Below are 18,974 nucleotides of genomic sequence, written 5' to 3'. Positions count from 1 at the left end.
CACCATATAAAAACAACTCTTATCCTACCCCATCGATCCCCACAACAACACGATCTAACTCTCGTATCTAAAATTTTACTTTTTACCTGATCCCTACTCACGGATATAAAACTAATCTCTTCACCTGATCCATATTCCCGGATCTAAAACTAACCTCTTGGTCTGATCCATACTCCCGGATCTAAAACTGTGCCCAAGCCATACTCCCGGACTAGGGATAATTTAATATACCTGAATCCGGATCTGATCCATACTCCCGGATCTAATAACAAGTTTATCTTGTTTATTGATAGTATCATTCTCGAGATCTCCTAGCAATACATGTCAATGAGTTTTTAGAGTACATCGCTGAACACAACGTTCACAAACACCTACAAGTTGCGAGCCTGGTAGTGTTCCACTGACTGTCTAGAATAGTCTGTGGTTTCCATCCCTACTCTGCTGAATGACGGGGGCCATCGTTTGGGTAAAGGTTTCACTCATTTTCCACTTTTCACCCTCATCTCAAGATCTATATCACCTATTATCTCATTATCCAACTCATCCTTTTATCACACACCAACCATCTCATCTACCCATGTTCTACCCAACATATTTGTAGATATAAAATACATATACAGTTTAACTCATTTAAAAACTATATAAAACATTCATTCCACACTCATCTCAAATAAAAAACAATATATAAACACATAGCACATATTTCATAACAAATACTTCATATTTATGTGTTAGAAAAAACTAACCACACACTCACTTGATTAGACGATGCTTGGACAACACTACGGCTTGTAAAAGTAGTGTTCTTCGGTAGATCTGGAAGATCTTCACAAAAATCAAGCTTCTCGCGGGCAGAGCTTTGACTCGGGAATTTCACTTCTTGGGATCTTTGGGGCTTCGGGACTTGCTTCGGGTCTCGGGAATGATATCGAGGCTTCGGGGAATTTCTTGCACGTAAAACGATGCAAAAATGAGAGAGAGAGAGAGAGAGAGAGAGAAATGAAGAAATGAGCAATAGAACTCGGTTGCACTCGACATCTATTTATAGGGGCTGAAACCCCGAATTACATTGGGCGTAATTAAAGTTTACGCTAGACGTAACCTGGATAAGGTCGCTGACTCCCCCCCCCCCCCCCCCCTTTGGATAATATCGAAATTTAATATTTTAATTATTTAATAAACTTCAAAAGTTCATATCTTCTTCATACGAACTCCATTTTCGATGTTCTTTATATCCACGCGTAGGTGAGACTACGCTCTACAACTTTCGTTTAGACTCTGTCGGTTAATTTTGAATTTATTTTTATTATTTATTTTTAGTAGGCCGGAACAAGAAAACTCCGTTATAAATTCATAAATTCTTCATCCAACGTATGTTTTCGTCTGTATTTTTACCGTTGGACTACTATCGACACGATCTTCTATTCTCATTTAGATTGTTTCGGCTAAAAACCGTTCGATCTCAAATCGAGTATTCGGGCTGCATACCGCTAAGTCGAAAGTAAGAAAAATGATAATTTCCTCATACGAAGTCAGATTTGGACGTTCTTTTTATACACGATCACGGTTTAACGAAATATACGACTCATTTTTAGATCGATAAGGCTAAATATAGCTCTAACGTAAATTCACTTTTTACGTCATTCAGCATCGTGCCGGTTCTTTCGCAAAACTTCGACATGTCATAACTTCTTCGTTATAACTCGGATTTTGGCGTTCTTTATATGTACGGAATCCTTGTAACATATACTATAACTTAGTTAAGATTATTAATTCTAAATAATCTTCCATAAAAAATTCATTTTTGACGCTTATCGTCTCTAAATTGACTAGTCCTAATCTACGGGCGTTACAAGAGCTTTCAACCGCCAAATAGAGCTTTCTCTTATTAGTAGAGCTTTCAACAGCCAAACAGATCTTTCACCCTCCATCAGAGCTTTTTGACGCCAAACAGAACTTTCACACACCAATAGAGCTTTCAGCCGCCAAATGGAGCTTTCACCCACTAACAGAACTTTCAGCCGCCAAACAGAACATACTCCTACCAATAGAGCTTTCTGCCATAAAACTTAGTTTTTTACTCACCAATAATGTTTTTTTCCACCAACAGAGCTTTCACTCACCATTAGAGCTTTCAGCCAACAAATAGTGATTTCTCTCACTATCAGATCTTTCAGCCGCCAAAAAGAGTTTATTGTCAATAATTCACACCCCAACATCAACTTCCCATGTTGTACATCATTTCATCTCCATCGACGGAGAACACAAAGTCTTCACCTCCGGAAAGGATAAATGCTTAAAGTCCATCATTTTTAAGGGTTTTCTGGAGTGGCGTTCTTCCCCTGCCCCATCTTGTTCCAGTTGATCTGGCCTTCCCCTTCATTTTATAGATCGATGCATCCTACACCCAAAGCAGCCGCGAGTGAACACAAAAACTTTGTTTGTTGTGTATCTCTTCACTTCTTAACCACCATCAAATGTCATTGTTTTGATCAATGGTTCTTCCAAATTTGATTTAATCCACTCTCGTTTTTTAATCAAGATAATTTAATTTTGGTTTCCAACGCATTGTCATTTTCTTTGTTTGATCGATTTGAAGTTGTGATATGAGTTTAATGTGTAAAATTAGTCAATTGATAACGATAAATCAATGTTAAAAAATGGTTTGTTGATGATGATTGTTGCTTAATTTCAAAAATGTTGAATTATTAAAGACACGATGGTGTTTTTGATATGGAAAATAGTTTTGAGGGTATTGATTTGGTGTTATGAACTAATTTGGATTTTAATGGATAACATGATTTGGAATGGTTTTGAATAAATTGGATTACTAGTAAGAAGAAAAGAAATTAGAAGAAGAAAAGAAAGGGAGTGGAGATAGGTTTGAGAGTGTTATTTTTGGCTGCGTCTATGTTTTAATTACAAATCAGATGGTGATGTCGGTGTTCTGTGATGGTGGCATTGGTGGTATGTGGTAGACGAGTATGTGAAAGTTGATACTGGCGATGGTGGTGGACAATGGTGGTGGTGGTATTGGAGGACGTCAAATAGAAAGGGAAATACAAGAGATAGGGTTAGATGGGGTAGGTGGGGTTAGTGTTTTTTTTAAATGTGTTAGTATGAAGAAAATGTAAAATAAATTAAAAAGAGTATAACTCCTTTTATATGGGTGAGGACCAACCATGATAAAAATTGAAAACCATAATGACATTCCATAAAGTTTTTTTAAAGTTAAGGATGAAAACCCTAATTTTAAAAGACCACTGGGCCGTTTATGAAGTTTTGACATTAAAACTTTATTTGCTCTTTAAGTCGCTAAACTTTTAATTGCATCCAATTGATTAGAAAACGTTTCATTTTGGTTATATTATACCACTGATACCGATAATAGTCTATTACCAACCGACGTGGACTCCACGTCACTAATTGTGTACACGTAATTGATGATAGAATAGTACAAAAAAAGTCTATTGGTAAGTTTGATGTCTTTATAAGTTTAGTGACTCAAAAAACAAATAAAATATTATTAGTTGCCCTTTTAAACCATTTTCCTAGAAAATATTAAAAAAAAAACTTTTAAACACTAATTATATATATAAAATCTTCAATTTTGCTCATACTTACTTGTCTTAAAAATATTCACACCAACCATAAAACAAGTAAGATCTTTTTTCAATAAGAAATTTTCATTTTCTTATAATTATTTGTTAAACCCGTATAACTATCTATAAGACTTAACAATTATATGTAGTGTTGTTTGAAAAAAGAAGTGATATAATAAACAAAGTAATTTTTAATATCTCTGAATGTATAATGTTTAAATTGTTAAGTCATAGAAATCGTTATGTGGGTTTACAATGAAGTTAGAAGAAAATGGAAAATTCACATTGAAAAATATTTTACTTGTCTTATGCCATGTTATTAAGACAAGTAGGTTGAAGCAACATTAAAGATTTTGGATATATAATTGGTGTTTTTTAATATCTCGTCTTAAAATGGTAACCAATAACATTTTATTTGCTTTTATAAGTCTCTAAACTTATAAATGTATCCAATTGACCAACATTTTTTGTTCTATTATACCATCAATTACGTGGATACATCCGGTGACATGGAGTTCACTTGGGTTGGTAACATATTATTACCGGTTTGAATGGTATAATAGAACCAAATGAAAAGTATGATAGTCAGTTTGATACAATTAAAAGCTTACTAACTTAAAGAGAAATTATTGGTTGATATTTCAAAATATTTTCGCGTAAAATAAGAAGTGACTCAAAGAAAAGAATAAACTCTAAATATGGATTATTGTTTTATAAAAATATAAAACAATCTAAAATGTTTTCTTACCCCCAATAAAAAGATAAAATCTAAATCATTTTATATGATTTTTTTTTAATTTTTTATGATATATTATATTATTAACGATCTCGATCATATGTCAATCTTATCCTAAATCGACATGGTTGAAATCAAGACCGTTTTTGAATTGTAGGATCCTAAGATCCTATATTCTTAAAATCAATATCAATATTTTAACAACATTTATATGAATAATATTAGGGGTAGAACCAAGATTTTAAGATAAGAAGGGTTATATATGTTATAATTAAATCTTTACCACTAGTACTAGAAGTATAGTTTGATTTTTGAAGTTTGTTGATCCAAATTTAATATATAATAGTCTAATATCATTACATTGGTGATTTATATAGTACTAGATTGAAGGCACTTCTCAAGATCACAAATCAAAAAACTAAGTTTAACACTCTTAAATTTGAAATATCAATTTTTTTTTCTAGATTCAACATTAATTGGTTCTTCCATATATTGCTATTGCTTTCACGTTGTAGGCATATGTTATGAACATCTAACCTACTAACAACATATGATTGTAAGTCGTGAACATTTTTTTTTCGTTTGAAAAAAAGTTTCATGGTTCTTTTCTTGCTCATGTTTACCTTATTATTATAAAAATCATAAGAATTAAAAAACCAATCATATTATTATTATTAATTATTGTTCAACAAAAATATTAACCATAAATTGCACAAAAAATTAATGTTATTATTAATTACAAGTAATACTGTTCAACAAAAATATTAATCACTAATTACATAAAACTTAAATATATATTAACAAATAAGAATTGTAAATTACCTTTTCTTTAAAATTGAAGTTGGTAAAAGCGAGTGCCGATGAATATGATTGCATTAGCCTCTTCGCCGCAGATGATTTGTAATTGCCGATTTGTAGTAGCCGACGTAGGGGTTAGGATGAAATTTCATTTTGGGCTTAAAACAAATAAATGAGATTTATTACTACCATAAGTAAAATAAAAGAATATTAGGGGGGAAGTGCTAGTCCCCTTATTCCCACTACAATAATAGATACAAGATGATTTTTTAAGGCAACGTTGTAATGTTTTTTATAACAGATAAGAACTTTCCTTGAATGTTATCTGAAATAAATTTTGAATTAAAAACGCTGTGTTCTAAAATAAAAATAGTTTTTGAAATCGTATTTTCAAACTAGACTTTTTTTAATCAAAATTTCTTTTTAAAAGAAGTTTAAATGTTCTGAAAAGATCGTTTTCAAACGCACTAATACCTTTTAAGAAGATATTTTAATTTGGTTTCTATGAAATTCTCTCGTCTCTTTCATAACATATCATTAAATGAAGAAAATAGCATCAATTGCATATCTGATCTTTACGGAGAGCCAAAGGATGTTTGTAAAGTATCAATCACATCTTACCCTATTTCCAATTCCCTTAAGGCATTGATGTCTCGTTTTATGATTGAAAATGACAAAAATAAAGAACATGGTTGATGAAGGTGTCGTCAAAATCACTATCGATTTCAACGAGAGAAAAATGTGTATTTATCACTCTGAAAATGAAAACGGGGGAGTATAGTTTATATACACCTAGCTAATACAAAAGTAACAATGGTTCCTAAACAATGTATAAATACGAAACTAATTATATGTATGTTAAGGATATCTACAATACACTGAACATATTACAGTGTAATGGATTGATACATCGTTATTTTATTTTTTATAAATCTCTATATTAATTTTTGTACAATGTATTGAATTATATAAAGTTCAGTGAAATATATTTTTTAATAATTAAAAAGTTTCATTTTTCCTATTGAAAAGGTCAACGACCATAAGATTTCATATTTCTTGAATGTCAATATAACATCTCACAATGATATAGTTTAATCCATTTCAATGTAAATTATTCATGTCACCTTTTTCCATTCTCCTATTGAATCATGCATTATGGATGCTCTAACCCCATAGTAAATATAGATGGTATATTAATAGATTTGTTGAAATTTTAAGCTATAAAATTAATTGTTTAAGACCACTCGGTGTGGGCAACATGTTATTACATGTTACCACACAAAAATTGTTCACCTCATCATCCTAATCATAATTTGATATTATAGCAATCAATGTGGAAATGAGCAACACCAAATAATATGGGATAGCACCTATTATTTTCTTTTTTTTTTTTGATGTTTTTAATTTCTATTATTCTAATATGTTTTATTTTTTATTTACTTCATATATTTTTAATTTGTTTTATTTTTCATTTATGTCATATATCTATAAAAAAAACATACAAATTAATAAAACATAATTTCATTAAAATAATATATTAAAAATATCATACAAATTAAAAAAAAAAAAAAAAAAAACATTGACCAAAAAACACACGATAATTTAACAAAAAAGCACCGATAAAATATTCATCGTCCAAGTATTTGCTCTCGATCTTTACGTTCATCCTTTGTATAACTTCAGCTCGTGTCGGTGACATATTTTCATCGCTTGTCGTAAGAATTGTCAAATCCTTCGATATGCGATCTTGTTTGGTTTCTTGACAAAGGAACTCCAAATGTTGCCGTTGCAATTTATATATTTTATTTTCGACTTCCGTGTGGGCGTCAGATTGTTGTTTCATTTTCGCGTGCTCTTGAAGCCAACTTTCATTCTCCTCTGCATGTCATTGAGCGCACTTCGCTTTGTTGTGCCCCATCGGTCTTCGTGGCGGAGAGATTTCCTCTATGTCGTTAAACTCGTCCGGGAGCTCATCGGTGTCCGTATTGATGTCGATGTTCATCCGTCCGTTGGAAATGCCAACCGAACCCGAACCACGAGACCTCTTTGATTGTTGTTCCGATGATGTTGGCGTTTTTATCCATTTTGGATCTTTCCTCACGATCTACCAAACTTTTTCGTGCTCAAATACGTGACCCATTTACATGTGATATTCCTCTCTCGCAGCTCTAAACACATCGAACTCATTCGCACCACTTTGCCGTTGCGAATAAAGTTTGTTATAGATGAAATTAAATTTGGTGCACTTTCGGCTAATTTGAGTCCATTTACCACTAAGCATATCATGATTGATATATGTGTCATTCTTATTCAAAATTGTGCGGAATTTGACAATTACGGCTTCCCAAAAAGCAACTCTCCTCATATCGTTCCCCGAAGTTGGTTGTTTTGAAGTCTCACACCATGCCACTGTCAACGCATGCTCTTCCTCCGGTTTCCACCATGTTGGAGGCGCTTCTGTTTGCTCCGCCTCGACCATGACTTCTTTCCCTTTCTTTTTTGATCTCTCTTTTTTTCCCGATGCTTTCTGACTACCCCCGGCTTGTGTCTCGATAATTGTTTCTTGCGTGGGTGGGGGTTGTGTGATTGTTTTGTAAATGGGACCGAATGTTTTAAAAAGATTTTGTTGAATGTTAGCATTTTGTTGCATAAAAGGTGAGGTAGATAATTGTAGTGTGGGTGAGGCAGGATTGAAAAAATTATCGGAATATGAAAATTGTGGTGAGTTTTGCGAGTTGAGAAGGTTCATGTAGCCCTTGTATCCCTCAAAACCTATTAAAATGGATGTGTTTGTGTTTGGAGGAAAAGTATTCGACTTTTGATCCATAATTGGTTTTTGTATTTGGTTGATTTTTGTGTTTGTATTTTGAATGATAAAAGAAATAGAGATAGATATAGATAAATAGAAGTGTATGTAAAAAGAATGAGGTATATAAGTATTTATATAGTTTAAAAAAATTAATTGATATTTTTTTTTTTGAATTTACCGTTTTTAAGGTAATATTACCGTTTTTAAACGGGTGAAATCCGCTTAACGTTGTATGATATTGCCCATACCCATAGGCCATCGGTCTAATATATTTAATGTTTTCATCAAACAAATAGTTATGATCAATTCTTGATAGTATTTTGCTTAATATCAACATTCAACAACAACACGATACATCGTGAGAAAACTAAGAGAGATGGGTATGAGCAACGCCACAAGGGGCGTTATTTGGTGTTATTGCGTGTTATAACACATGAACACCTCTCCCTTCCCCGTTATCAGACGTTATTAGCCTGCACGTTACTCCTCGTTACCACCATACCATGTTATAACACGTTTTTTTTGTCTTTTTCCTAATAACGCTTTGTCCACACCCACCAATCTAAGGAGCATTTATATGGGAATGAAGCCATCAACGTGAGAGTAGTTCTTGAGATATTCAATTTACTTTTAATTTAGTAAAAAATTATAAACCGACAAATTAATTTTTTTTCTCGACAATTAAATATAAGGTAACTATATAAAAACTAGTATAACTTCGGAATTTTTGGTCTGACTACCTGAATATATTTTTTTTTTCTAATTTACCATAAAAAATTTTTTTTTTGGTATCTTTCGTCTTTTTGGTTAACCACCTACATGTTTTTTATTTTAATTGCATTTTTTTGGGGGGCGGGGTCGTTTTTTTTTTTTTTTTTTTTTTTTTTTTTTTATTTGTAAAAATTTTGTTTTTCTTGTCTTTCCATTTTTTTTTTCGTTTTTTTGTTGGATTTTGATTTTTTTAATCACGCCTTGCAAATAAAGGTGTATTATGTAGCTGTTGAGTGTTTATCTAAATATATTTTAATGATTTTGACTTTGGATTTTCTCTTTCAGCATATATAATCGATATAATGCACCAAATAATGTCTTAGGTGCTGTTTGATTTTCTGAAGCAAAAATTCATGAAATCTGCGGACCACCTCTGCAACCCTCTGCAGTAAAAGAGGTGGACCAAACGGCTGCAGACTATAATAAGAAGCGTGTTTGTTTTTTTAACATCTGCATACTGCTGCAGATATTAAAAAATTAAAATAAACTAATTTTATAAACCAAAAATAGCTTTTTAATACGTAAAATTTAATAATGTATAACATTTCGGTAAAAATTAATGATATTTCAGTAAAAAAGAATGATATTTCAACAAAAAATAAAGATATTTTCAGTAAAAAATAATGATATTTCATCAACAAATTATCATTATTGAATATAAAAAAATGAAAAATAAATTCAATAAGAATAAACGAAAAAAAAGGGGAAAAATGTGAAATAAAATTTTAATAACATATAATCAAAATTTCAGCAATAAAGAAAAAAAAAAGAAGGTTGGAAGATGTTGGAAGAGGCAGTACAAGTGCTGCGCTAAACAGAGTACGCGCAGATGTTTTTGACTCAGAAGACTTCTAAAAAACAAACAGCTGCGAGATGAAAAGTGTTGCGCGTGTGCTGCGCCGCACAGCAGTAAGAGGTTTGAAGAGATTTTTTTCCAAAAAACAAACTGCACCTTAGTGATGATGGATAATAGAAGTTTTATATGATATTATTGCTTTTATAACATTTGTTTGCATGATTACCTAATTGTGATGTTGCTTGTGAATAAAATTTAGATTAAATTGATAAATCGAGTAAGTCCAAGTATTTCTTAAAAGCTAATATACATCAATTAACTGCTCAAATGTAAAACAAAAATGAGTTGATCCAGAATGAATTCAATAGTTAGAAAAAACTGCATGTTCATAGACATGGATGCACAAATGTGAGGCTTACATTGAAGAACATGCATCCATGACCTAATTTCTATGTCAAATTGTCAATCTGTAAAAACACCCAATGCGATTACGCAAAAATTCAAAGCAATTACCACACGAACAACTCAATTTGATGTTTAAATTCCCATTCTCAAGTCGTCTGAATCTCACAAACTCCCCTCTCACTTCCTCTTCCTCTTGCTCCACGATTGCCTAAACACATTTACACATCAAAATGTTTATAAATTAATTGATTGATTAAGAAACAAAATCACGATTAAAAATGGAGTTTAATTACTTCAGAAGGATTGCCATCTTCAACGTCTTCTTCTGATACTCCAATTTTACCTCTAACTTCCCAACACCTGTTTTCGATCTCGGACAACAGTTCTTCCGTTTTCTTCAGTCTCTGTTTAAAGAAAGATTAGGCGTCTTCTGTGAAAGAAAATAAAGAAAGATTGTTGTTCAAGAACACAACGACGACGAACCTTGAATTGGGGACTCTCACTTCGATTTGAAGACGCTGGCGCCGGTGTGATGGGTTTTCGAACAGTTGAAATGGTATCAGACAATGTCCGGCGAAGTGGGTTTCTTCTTGGTGGCTCACGGGCCTTCTGAGGCGTTGAGGTGGTGGTGGTGGTGGTTATTGTATGTTCTTGACCGGGAGATGTAACGATATCTGATACAGTTGGGATAATTGCGTTGTGGGTATCGACGGCGAGAGTGGCCGCTACTGCATCACGGAAAGAAGTTGCCGGAATGGTGAAAATTGCACGGCCATTAGCGGCGGCGAGGAGTGGGTCTGGAGTGGTTGTGTCAGTGGGTGGGATGTTTAGTTTGGTGAAGCCAGGGAGACGATGAGGGGTGTTTCTGGTGAGGGTTGTGGTGGATGAGGATGGTTGGTGGCGGAGTTCATCGGTGAAACCGGTGTTGGTGGGTGGCAAGAAGCCACTAGTTTCTTGATCGCTGTTCATTTCTATCAATTTAACCAAATACTATTAACTCTCAATTCATTATTATGGAATAATTCAACCCTATTTATATTTATACTGTTATTAAACGACGTTTTACTTTTTTTTTTTTTTTTTTTTTTTTTTTTTTTCTTTCTCTTAATTTATGCAGAAAAATTATTTTCCAAATGAAGTATTCAACCAAGTTTGAATTTCACATGTTTAAAAATTACCTACGTAATTTACACTATAAAATTTGACATATTACATGTTTTTATTGCATTCGACATATATTATTTTTTAGGATTTTTTATTTTTTTGATTTTTTTATTTTTTTATTTTATTAAATTTTATATAATATTTAAATATAATAAATACATATCCATTTTATTAATACATCATTCTCTTAATATCTAGATGTCTAAATTGAATCTAATTATTTTATTTGTTTATTTATTTACATTATTTGTTTAAATTTAAAAGAGAAATAAACAATTCAATTTTAATAATTCAATATTTTTTTTTTCATTTTCATTATAAATTCAAACTCCTAAATATTAGTATATCTTTATATTTAGTTTTTTATAATAAACACATGTAATACATGTATCTTACAACTACTAAACTAATAAAAAAATAAATATACACAACAATAATATGGTATTTAATTATTATTAGACCCCTAAACCTCATTTATGAATGCTTACGTTATTCATGGACTATCGTAATTGAACATTACAATAAAAAATGTCTTTTTATTTAACTTGTAATTACTATAAATAAAATGTACAAATTATAATTGTTCCGAGTCATAAACCTAAAGCAGGAATATTTGAGAATTTCTTCATAGATATGGTTATTCGACAAGGTTTCAATGTGCTTGATTTCTTTTGGTAATGATGGTGTTCGAACTATTTAACGAAAACATCTTTATTAAGATCAGATATCAATACTAAACATATTGTATTGTGTTTAACATATATTGAACTACAAGGGGGCACAACCCCTTTGTACGGTCTATGGGCACGTAACATCCCAAGAACTCAGAGTAAAATTTTTATTTTTTTGAAAACCAGTCCAAAGACCATAATTATTTACAAAACAGTGTTCCAAAAGTGATAATCATAATTAGAGTATCCCAAAATCCAGTAAAACCAAAAGGATGTGCATGATTGTGCTTTTGCCAAATCGCATTAAACCCCTTAGCAATCCAAGGTAACTTGGTGATGAAATTCATGGTGATTTACTCCCATTTCCACATGGGAGCCTCCAAAGGTTGAAGCTTGCAATGTGGCCTCTGGTGCTCAACATTGACCATCCGACAGGTCAAACACCTCTCAACATAACAAGCTATCTCCTTCTTCATGCGTGGCCACCGGTAACTGAGTCGCAAATCCTGATACATCTTGGTAGCTACAGGGTGTATTGAAAATCTGGACTTCTATGCCTCCTCCAACATGGTATGCCCGATCCTTCCAAAATTTGGTACCCAAACCCGACCACACCGGGTTAACAATCCATGACTGTCAGTAGAAAACTTGTCAATCTCACCTTTGAGTCTTTCCTGCTTCCGGTTCTCCTCCTTGACCCTGTCGGCATGAACCTTCTTAATCAAATCATGAAGCAGAGAGTCGATCGAAATCCTCATACATAGGCTCCCAATAGAAGAACTAGCCGACTTACGACTCAAAGCATCAACGACTACATTCGCTTTTCTGAGGTGGTAAAAAATCTTGCATTCATAATCCTTGACCACGTCAAGTCATATACAACATCTCATGTTCAAATTCAGTTGATCCATGGGACATCTCAAATTCTTGTGATCTGTGTAGATGATACATTACAGATAATGCAACCAAATCTTGAGAGAAACCACTGCTGCTCTCAACTCCAAATCGTGTGTCGGATACCGAACCTCATACGACTTCAGCTTCCTAAAAGCATACACAATAACCTTCCCTCGTTGCATAAGAACTGCCCCCATACCGGTGATGGAGGCATCACAATAAAAAACAAAATCCTCAACACCCTTAAGAAGGGTTAACACTAGGGCTTCACATAACTTTTGCCTTAGTGTCTCGAATGCAAAATGCTGCTCAGACCCCTAATGGAAATTCATGCCCTTCCTCGTCATACGAGTGACGGGTATAACAACCTTGGAAAAGTCTTGAATAAATCTCTGATAATACCCGGCTAATACTAGAAAACTCTTGACTTCCGATGGAGACTTCGGGACCTCCACTGCATAAAAACCTCAATCTTGGTCGGGTCAACCAGAATCCCATTATGGTTAACGAGGTGTCTTAAGAACTTGACTTCCTATGACAAACCATTAAGTTTGGTCAAACAAAGTCAACAAAAGTCAACCAGGTCAACTCAATTCATATTAGGATTTTAGGAGAAATGTGATATTCCCTAATGTTACTAATGTACTTTTGACAAATTATAATGCAAAGTACCTATATTGTTGCCAATTATTGAATATAAACCCTAATTAGGGTTAGTAACTTAAAAATTCGATAATTCAGTTATATATTATTTAGGTATAAATAATATTCATAAAACAATGTAGTTGAGTTCATAAACTTTATGCTACATGGCAAATTCATAACAAGGGTTACGTATTCAGATTTTTGGTGAATTTGTCACAAAATGCGACAAATTCTTTACCTGACTTAAACACTTAAACTTTAACGAACAAAATTAGGAATCATCATAACTTTCGTGTAATGTGTTATTATTTTTTATGATAATGATTTTTATAATAATTTGAATTTAAATGATTCAAATTATGTAAAAATATACATCGTTTTTACCATACTTTTTATAAAAATCACCAACTTTTATAAAAATTATCCATTCTTTTATAAAAATAAAAGAAACAACTTTTATTTTATATAATTATTACACATTTTAAAAAGAACTATTATTTTAATAAAAAAAAAGTCAACTTGAATTTTTTATTCAAAAAGTTACGCCCTACCTTCTCTCTCTCCCCTACCTACCCCCTCACCCTCCCTCCCCCTCCTTTATTTTTGGCCAACCCCCCCCCCCCCCCCCTCCACTCCATCTTCTTTATCTCCTCTTAAGAACAAGCTTTTCCTCTCAAGATTAATCTCCATAGGTTGGTTCTTGATCTTTTGATAAGTTTTTCCTTACTGATCTAGTGATTCTATACACACACAAAAACACACACACACACACACACACACACATATATATATATATATATATATATACTAGTTTTGTTACAATTACACACATTAGTATGTGTTAATATCCATAGGATATTTCGACCTTCAAGTGTTCTTAGCTTGAAATCCTTCATCTTCACCTTTTTATCCACCTAGAAACACACTCAAGGTAAGTTTATACCCCTTATTTTCGTTTTTATCCAAGTTTAGGAGGGTTGGGGGGATACAAGTAAACTTGTATAATAATACAAGTTGTTGTACATGATTTATCTTCATGTTGTGTAAAAGTGTTATCTACATGAAATAATGTTATTACGTAGTATTATGAACATTTATGGGTGGTATGTTGTATAAAATTCAACTATAATAAAAATGGATATAAACATGATATGTTCTTGAGAAAAAGTCATAAAAACAAAACTATAAAAACTATGGTTTTTATGAACATAATATGACTTTTCTAGAAAAAAATGGTTATAACAAAGTTATTACACTATTTGTGGGATATAAACCAAAATATGTTATTTTGGACATATGTATGAAACTAGTTATAAATACCAAGGATTTGGTTTTACAAAAAGAAAACCTAAAAATCTATCATTTTATGCAAAAATTAGGGTTTTCTAATAAAAATGGTCATAATCAGGTTATGGTACCATCTTTGTGAAATTTGACCTAAAATATGTTGCTTTAAACATATAAGTTAGCTTGACTTAAACTTCACTAAAAGGTAAAAAAAAAAATGAATTTTACAAAGTTTATAATTCAATATTTACAATTTGGCAACGTAAAAACACCAAAAACTAGAAAACTGACTTTATCATACTAATAGTTCATATACTTGTGCTAGATGTATAATATATGTTATTTCTGAACATCTAAACATTTTATCTTACATATAAGTGTATATATAGGTACAACGAAACATTTACAATAAACTATAATAGGTATAGTGTAACGTCCTGGATTTTTTTAAGGTACTATTCTTATCCATATAAGGTTAATGGCTAGGCTTGGACTTTTGGGCCGTTATAATTAGGTTGAGGAAGCACCGCATGCAGAGCGAACCTTGCCATGTACACTCAGCGTACTCAAGAGATTAGAACGTGGAAGCTATGCACGTATGCCCATCATACCAAGAGTATGCACAACGTACGCATGCAGGTTCTAAAACCCTAGATTGTAGGGTTTGATCCCTATATAAAGGACCTTATGCCTTTGGTCTAGCCTTCCTCTCACTTTTAGTCAGCCACCACGAAAACCTTAACCCATATTTGTGTGTCTTGTGATTTGGAAGCCATTTGAGAGCATCTTAGTGTTGTTTTGGTGTTTTGGAAGAGAAAGAAGTTTGAGGAAGGAGCAAGGATTCAAAGGGAGTTTGTAGATCGAGGAGAATAGCACCATTTCTGACTCATTTGAGGTATCAATCTTCAAACTTGATCATTGCAAACTTAGATTTGATTTGGGGGCGTTTTATGTCACTTTTGGACTCTAATGTTGAGGTTTCTTGTATCTTGATAGTTTCAAACCATAAGAGCTTTCCTTTTAGGCTCTTAGAAGCACTTAGAGTCATAAAAATCGTACCTTGATGGTTAAGCCACAATCATGCAAGTGTTTGAAACTCAAAACCACATCTAATTTCACAAACTAAAAACACAAAATTGACAAGTAATAATGTCAGTAGATTCATTTTCATCTTGAAAATTGATATGTCATGAACAAATACACCCAAAATCTGAAATCTTGAAATGCTTGTTTTGGGGAACAAAATTTGAAATCTGGTTTTGCATCTATTCATGACACTAGAAGCTACTCATTTTCGCTTGAGGATTCCAATGACCTTTTGTTTGAAAGTCCGAAATGGATATGGATAAGAGACAAAAAGATGACAGTGATGAGTTTGCAACCAAAATAGAGCTCAATAAATAGGGGTGCAGACGCATAATCGGTGATCCTGAACTGAAATGGAGATATGTGATTCTTGTTGGGCTAAGGTTCTAGTGGTGAGCGATTCAAACCAGGGTTGAGGCTCCAGAGAAAAAAAAGTTTCCTTAAAGAAGCCAATGAAGGCTATTGTCATTGATAAGAAGGAGAATTTGTCGGAGACTATCTCCTTGCCTTGCTTCGAAAGATGAATTGTGGTTTACCGGAGACAATCGCCTTGGACCTGCACCATATTCCGAATATTTTCCAGCCATCTACTTTGTGTGTCTTCTTCTCGGAGAGATGGTTCCAATGATAGATGGGAGGGGCGGCAGAAGGTGTACCGAAGAAGAAAGGAACAAATTTGGTGATGAAGGAATTGACATGTAGAAGACGGAGTGTAATGACCTAAAAATAAAGGATAAAAATTACATTTTTTGTTATAGTCAAAACACATATATCTTTTAAATCCAAGCTTTCCAAAAACATTGCTAATTAAAAAAAATTATCATAGGTCATCCCAAAATTAAATATTGCGGAAAACAAGGGTGTATGCGTTGCGATCAAGCCAGACCCTTCCTTTCCAAACCAATGATACTTGAAACCATAAACAAAACTATAAGCATGAAGCTTAGTGAGTTCCCCATAGCATACCCCACACAATCCACATAATCATATAATCCATATCAAATGCATAAGTCGGTAATATAAACATATAGGGATGCCCTGGAAACCATCCGGGGTCTTACACCGGGTACCATGAGAACCCCCACAAGGTCTTAGTCCACTGCCAAATAAATAATACATACAAACATATAAGGTTGCCCTAGAAACCCTCCAGGGTCTTACTCTGGGTGCCATGGGAACCCCCACATGGTCTTAGCGCAATGCCATGGGAACCCCCACATGGTCTTAACTAAGGATTCCATGGAAACCCTCCAAGGTATTTCACCCTAGTGCCTTGGGAACCCCCAAAGGCCTTTACTTAGGATGTCATGGAAACCCTCTAATATCTTACACCTAAGTGCCTCAGGAACCCCCGAGGTCTTTCATGCAAGAATCACAAAACAACTAACATACCACATATCATATAACCAACTAGTGTACTACATATCACTACATCAACTAGTGTACCACATATCACAAAATGGGACGACCTTGGTGTCTTTGACCCATTGGTATGGTGAGGAGACCCACCTCACACTGCTAAAGTCCCGCAGATAAAACTATAGCTGTTGGATGACATATTCCTAAACTGTCAACTTCAAAACAACACCCAATTAACCATTTGGGTTTCATTGCATAACCATAACTCCACACTTGGGGTAAAAGGACCATTTTATCCCTAACCTAGCTTGGTCCAAGACTAAGACTCAAAACTCACACTCTGAAGGCCCAAAAGCCAAATAATCAACCAAGGCCCAACATATGGCCCAATTTTCTAAATTGGGCCCAAACCTCTACATGATCTTACCTTTAGGCCCAACCATTTATTCTAGTCCAAACACTTGGCATTCCGATGGTCCAATATCTCATAATCACCAAGGCCTAATTATGGCCCACCTTATGACCCAGTTTTCCAAATTGGGCCCAAGCCTTTCCAATGGGCCTTATCCTAAAGCCTAATAAATTCCTTAATCCATAAACTTGTTCCTAATTGGCCCACGAAGGCCCACATCAACTTAGTCCAAGAAATGGCCCAACAATAACCCAAACCTAATTAGGGTTTTTCACATAAAATATTGATTACGGTTAAGTCCAACACCCCACTAGGTCAAGCATACAATGTAATCGGGCATAAGTCACATAATCAATCCAATGGTCCAAACGCGGGTCCCGATAATCCCAAACTAACATATCCAAAATTAGGGTTTTCTAAACCCTAATTAGGGTTTCCAACCCAATCACGTGCCTACTAGTCCATTGGTTAAGTTTTTAGGTTAATTTGTGTTAAATAAGTTGGGAACCACCCATTACCACCTCGGGTAGTGGTGGTCAACGGCGGATCATGGCGAAAGCCACCACCTCGTGGTGGTGGTGGTTATGATTCTAGTCCAAAACATGTCCAAGCAACTCAATTAACAATCCAATCACACATAAATGCACATTGCCACCCAACACGACGGCTGGTGGCGACAGCCACCACCTCACGGTGGTGGTGGTGGTGGCGATTTCGATGATTATTCGGGCCGAAAATACGATTATACAACATAATATCCAAAATAAACACACACACACACACAATATAACACATATACACACACACACTCAACCACCCTTGTAGCTGCAGACGGTGGTCGGAGGAGCTAGCCACCACCTCACAATGGTGGTGGTGGTTCTCTTTTGATTCCCAATCACGTAACACACACACACACACATTCATCTAGCGAAAGTAACACACACCTTCATAGGGCCACTGTAACATGCACCCAACACAACCACCCTCGAGACAACAGGTGGCGGTCGGAGGATATCAACAAAACGAACCAGCCGCATGGTGGCAACGGCGACACCGAGACACATCGGTAGCAGCAAGGTGGTAGAACTGGGGGTTGCGCCATCGACGGTGGGAGAAATGGTGGCTACAGAATACGTTCAACTGGTCTCCCCACGACCACAACGTCGGTCCCGGTGTTTTTTTTCCGGCTACACATGACGTCCGATGACAGGAGCTATTGAGGAGACCCGACATCAAGATAGCAGGTGGAGGAATGGCAGTCAAACTCGACATTGCGGCGGTGGCTTGGATGGCTTCTCATGGTGGCGGCTGAAGAAGAGATTAGGTTTAGGGTTTGGTTTGGAGAAGGTGACGAGTTTATACCCGTCCAATTGTAAGCTTATTTCATAATTACAGTTCTAGCCCATCTCTCTTAATTCCTTTCAACATAAATCCTTAACTTACCATTCAACCCTCAGCATTCCAAAATCCTTTCAATTTAAGTCCAATAGTTACCAAACACCCCCTGACTTCTGAAAATCTTTACAAAAAACACCC

At 34.4% G+C, this 18,974-nt stretch overlaps 1 protein-coding gene across 1 annotated transcript; it reads right to left on the bottom strand.

The window, feature by feature from the left end:
* Positions 1-9,843: 9,843 nt before the first annotated feature.
* On the bottom strand, positions 9,844-10,909 carry LOC144997675 (uncharacterized). The gene is made up of 3 exons (XM_078957550.1): positions 10,401-10,909; positions 10,211-10,321; positions 9,844-10,125 (listed from the first exon to the last, which is right to left on the bottom strand). The coding sequence occupies exons 1-3, from the start codon at positions 10,884-10,886 to the stop codon at positions 9,967-9,969; spliced, it is 756 nt and encodes a 251-aa protein (XP_078813676.1). The 5' UTR covers positions 10,887-10,909; the 3' UTR covers positions 9,844-9,966.
* Between the last annotated feature and the right edge of the window lie 8,065 nt (positions 10,910-18,974).

The sequence above is a fragment of the Lactuca saligna genome, chromosome 5 (genome assembly GCF_052625555.1).
Source record: "Lactuca saligna cultivar CGN05327 chromosome 5, ASM5262555v1, whole genome shotgun sequence".
Lineage (NCBI taxonomy): Eukaryota > Viridiplantae > Streptophyta > Magnoliopsida > Asterales > Asteraceae > Lactuca > Lactuca saligna.
Note: the sequence above shows the minus strand (reverse complement) of the source record. Positions and strands in the feature narration are given on the sequence as shown.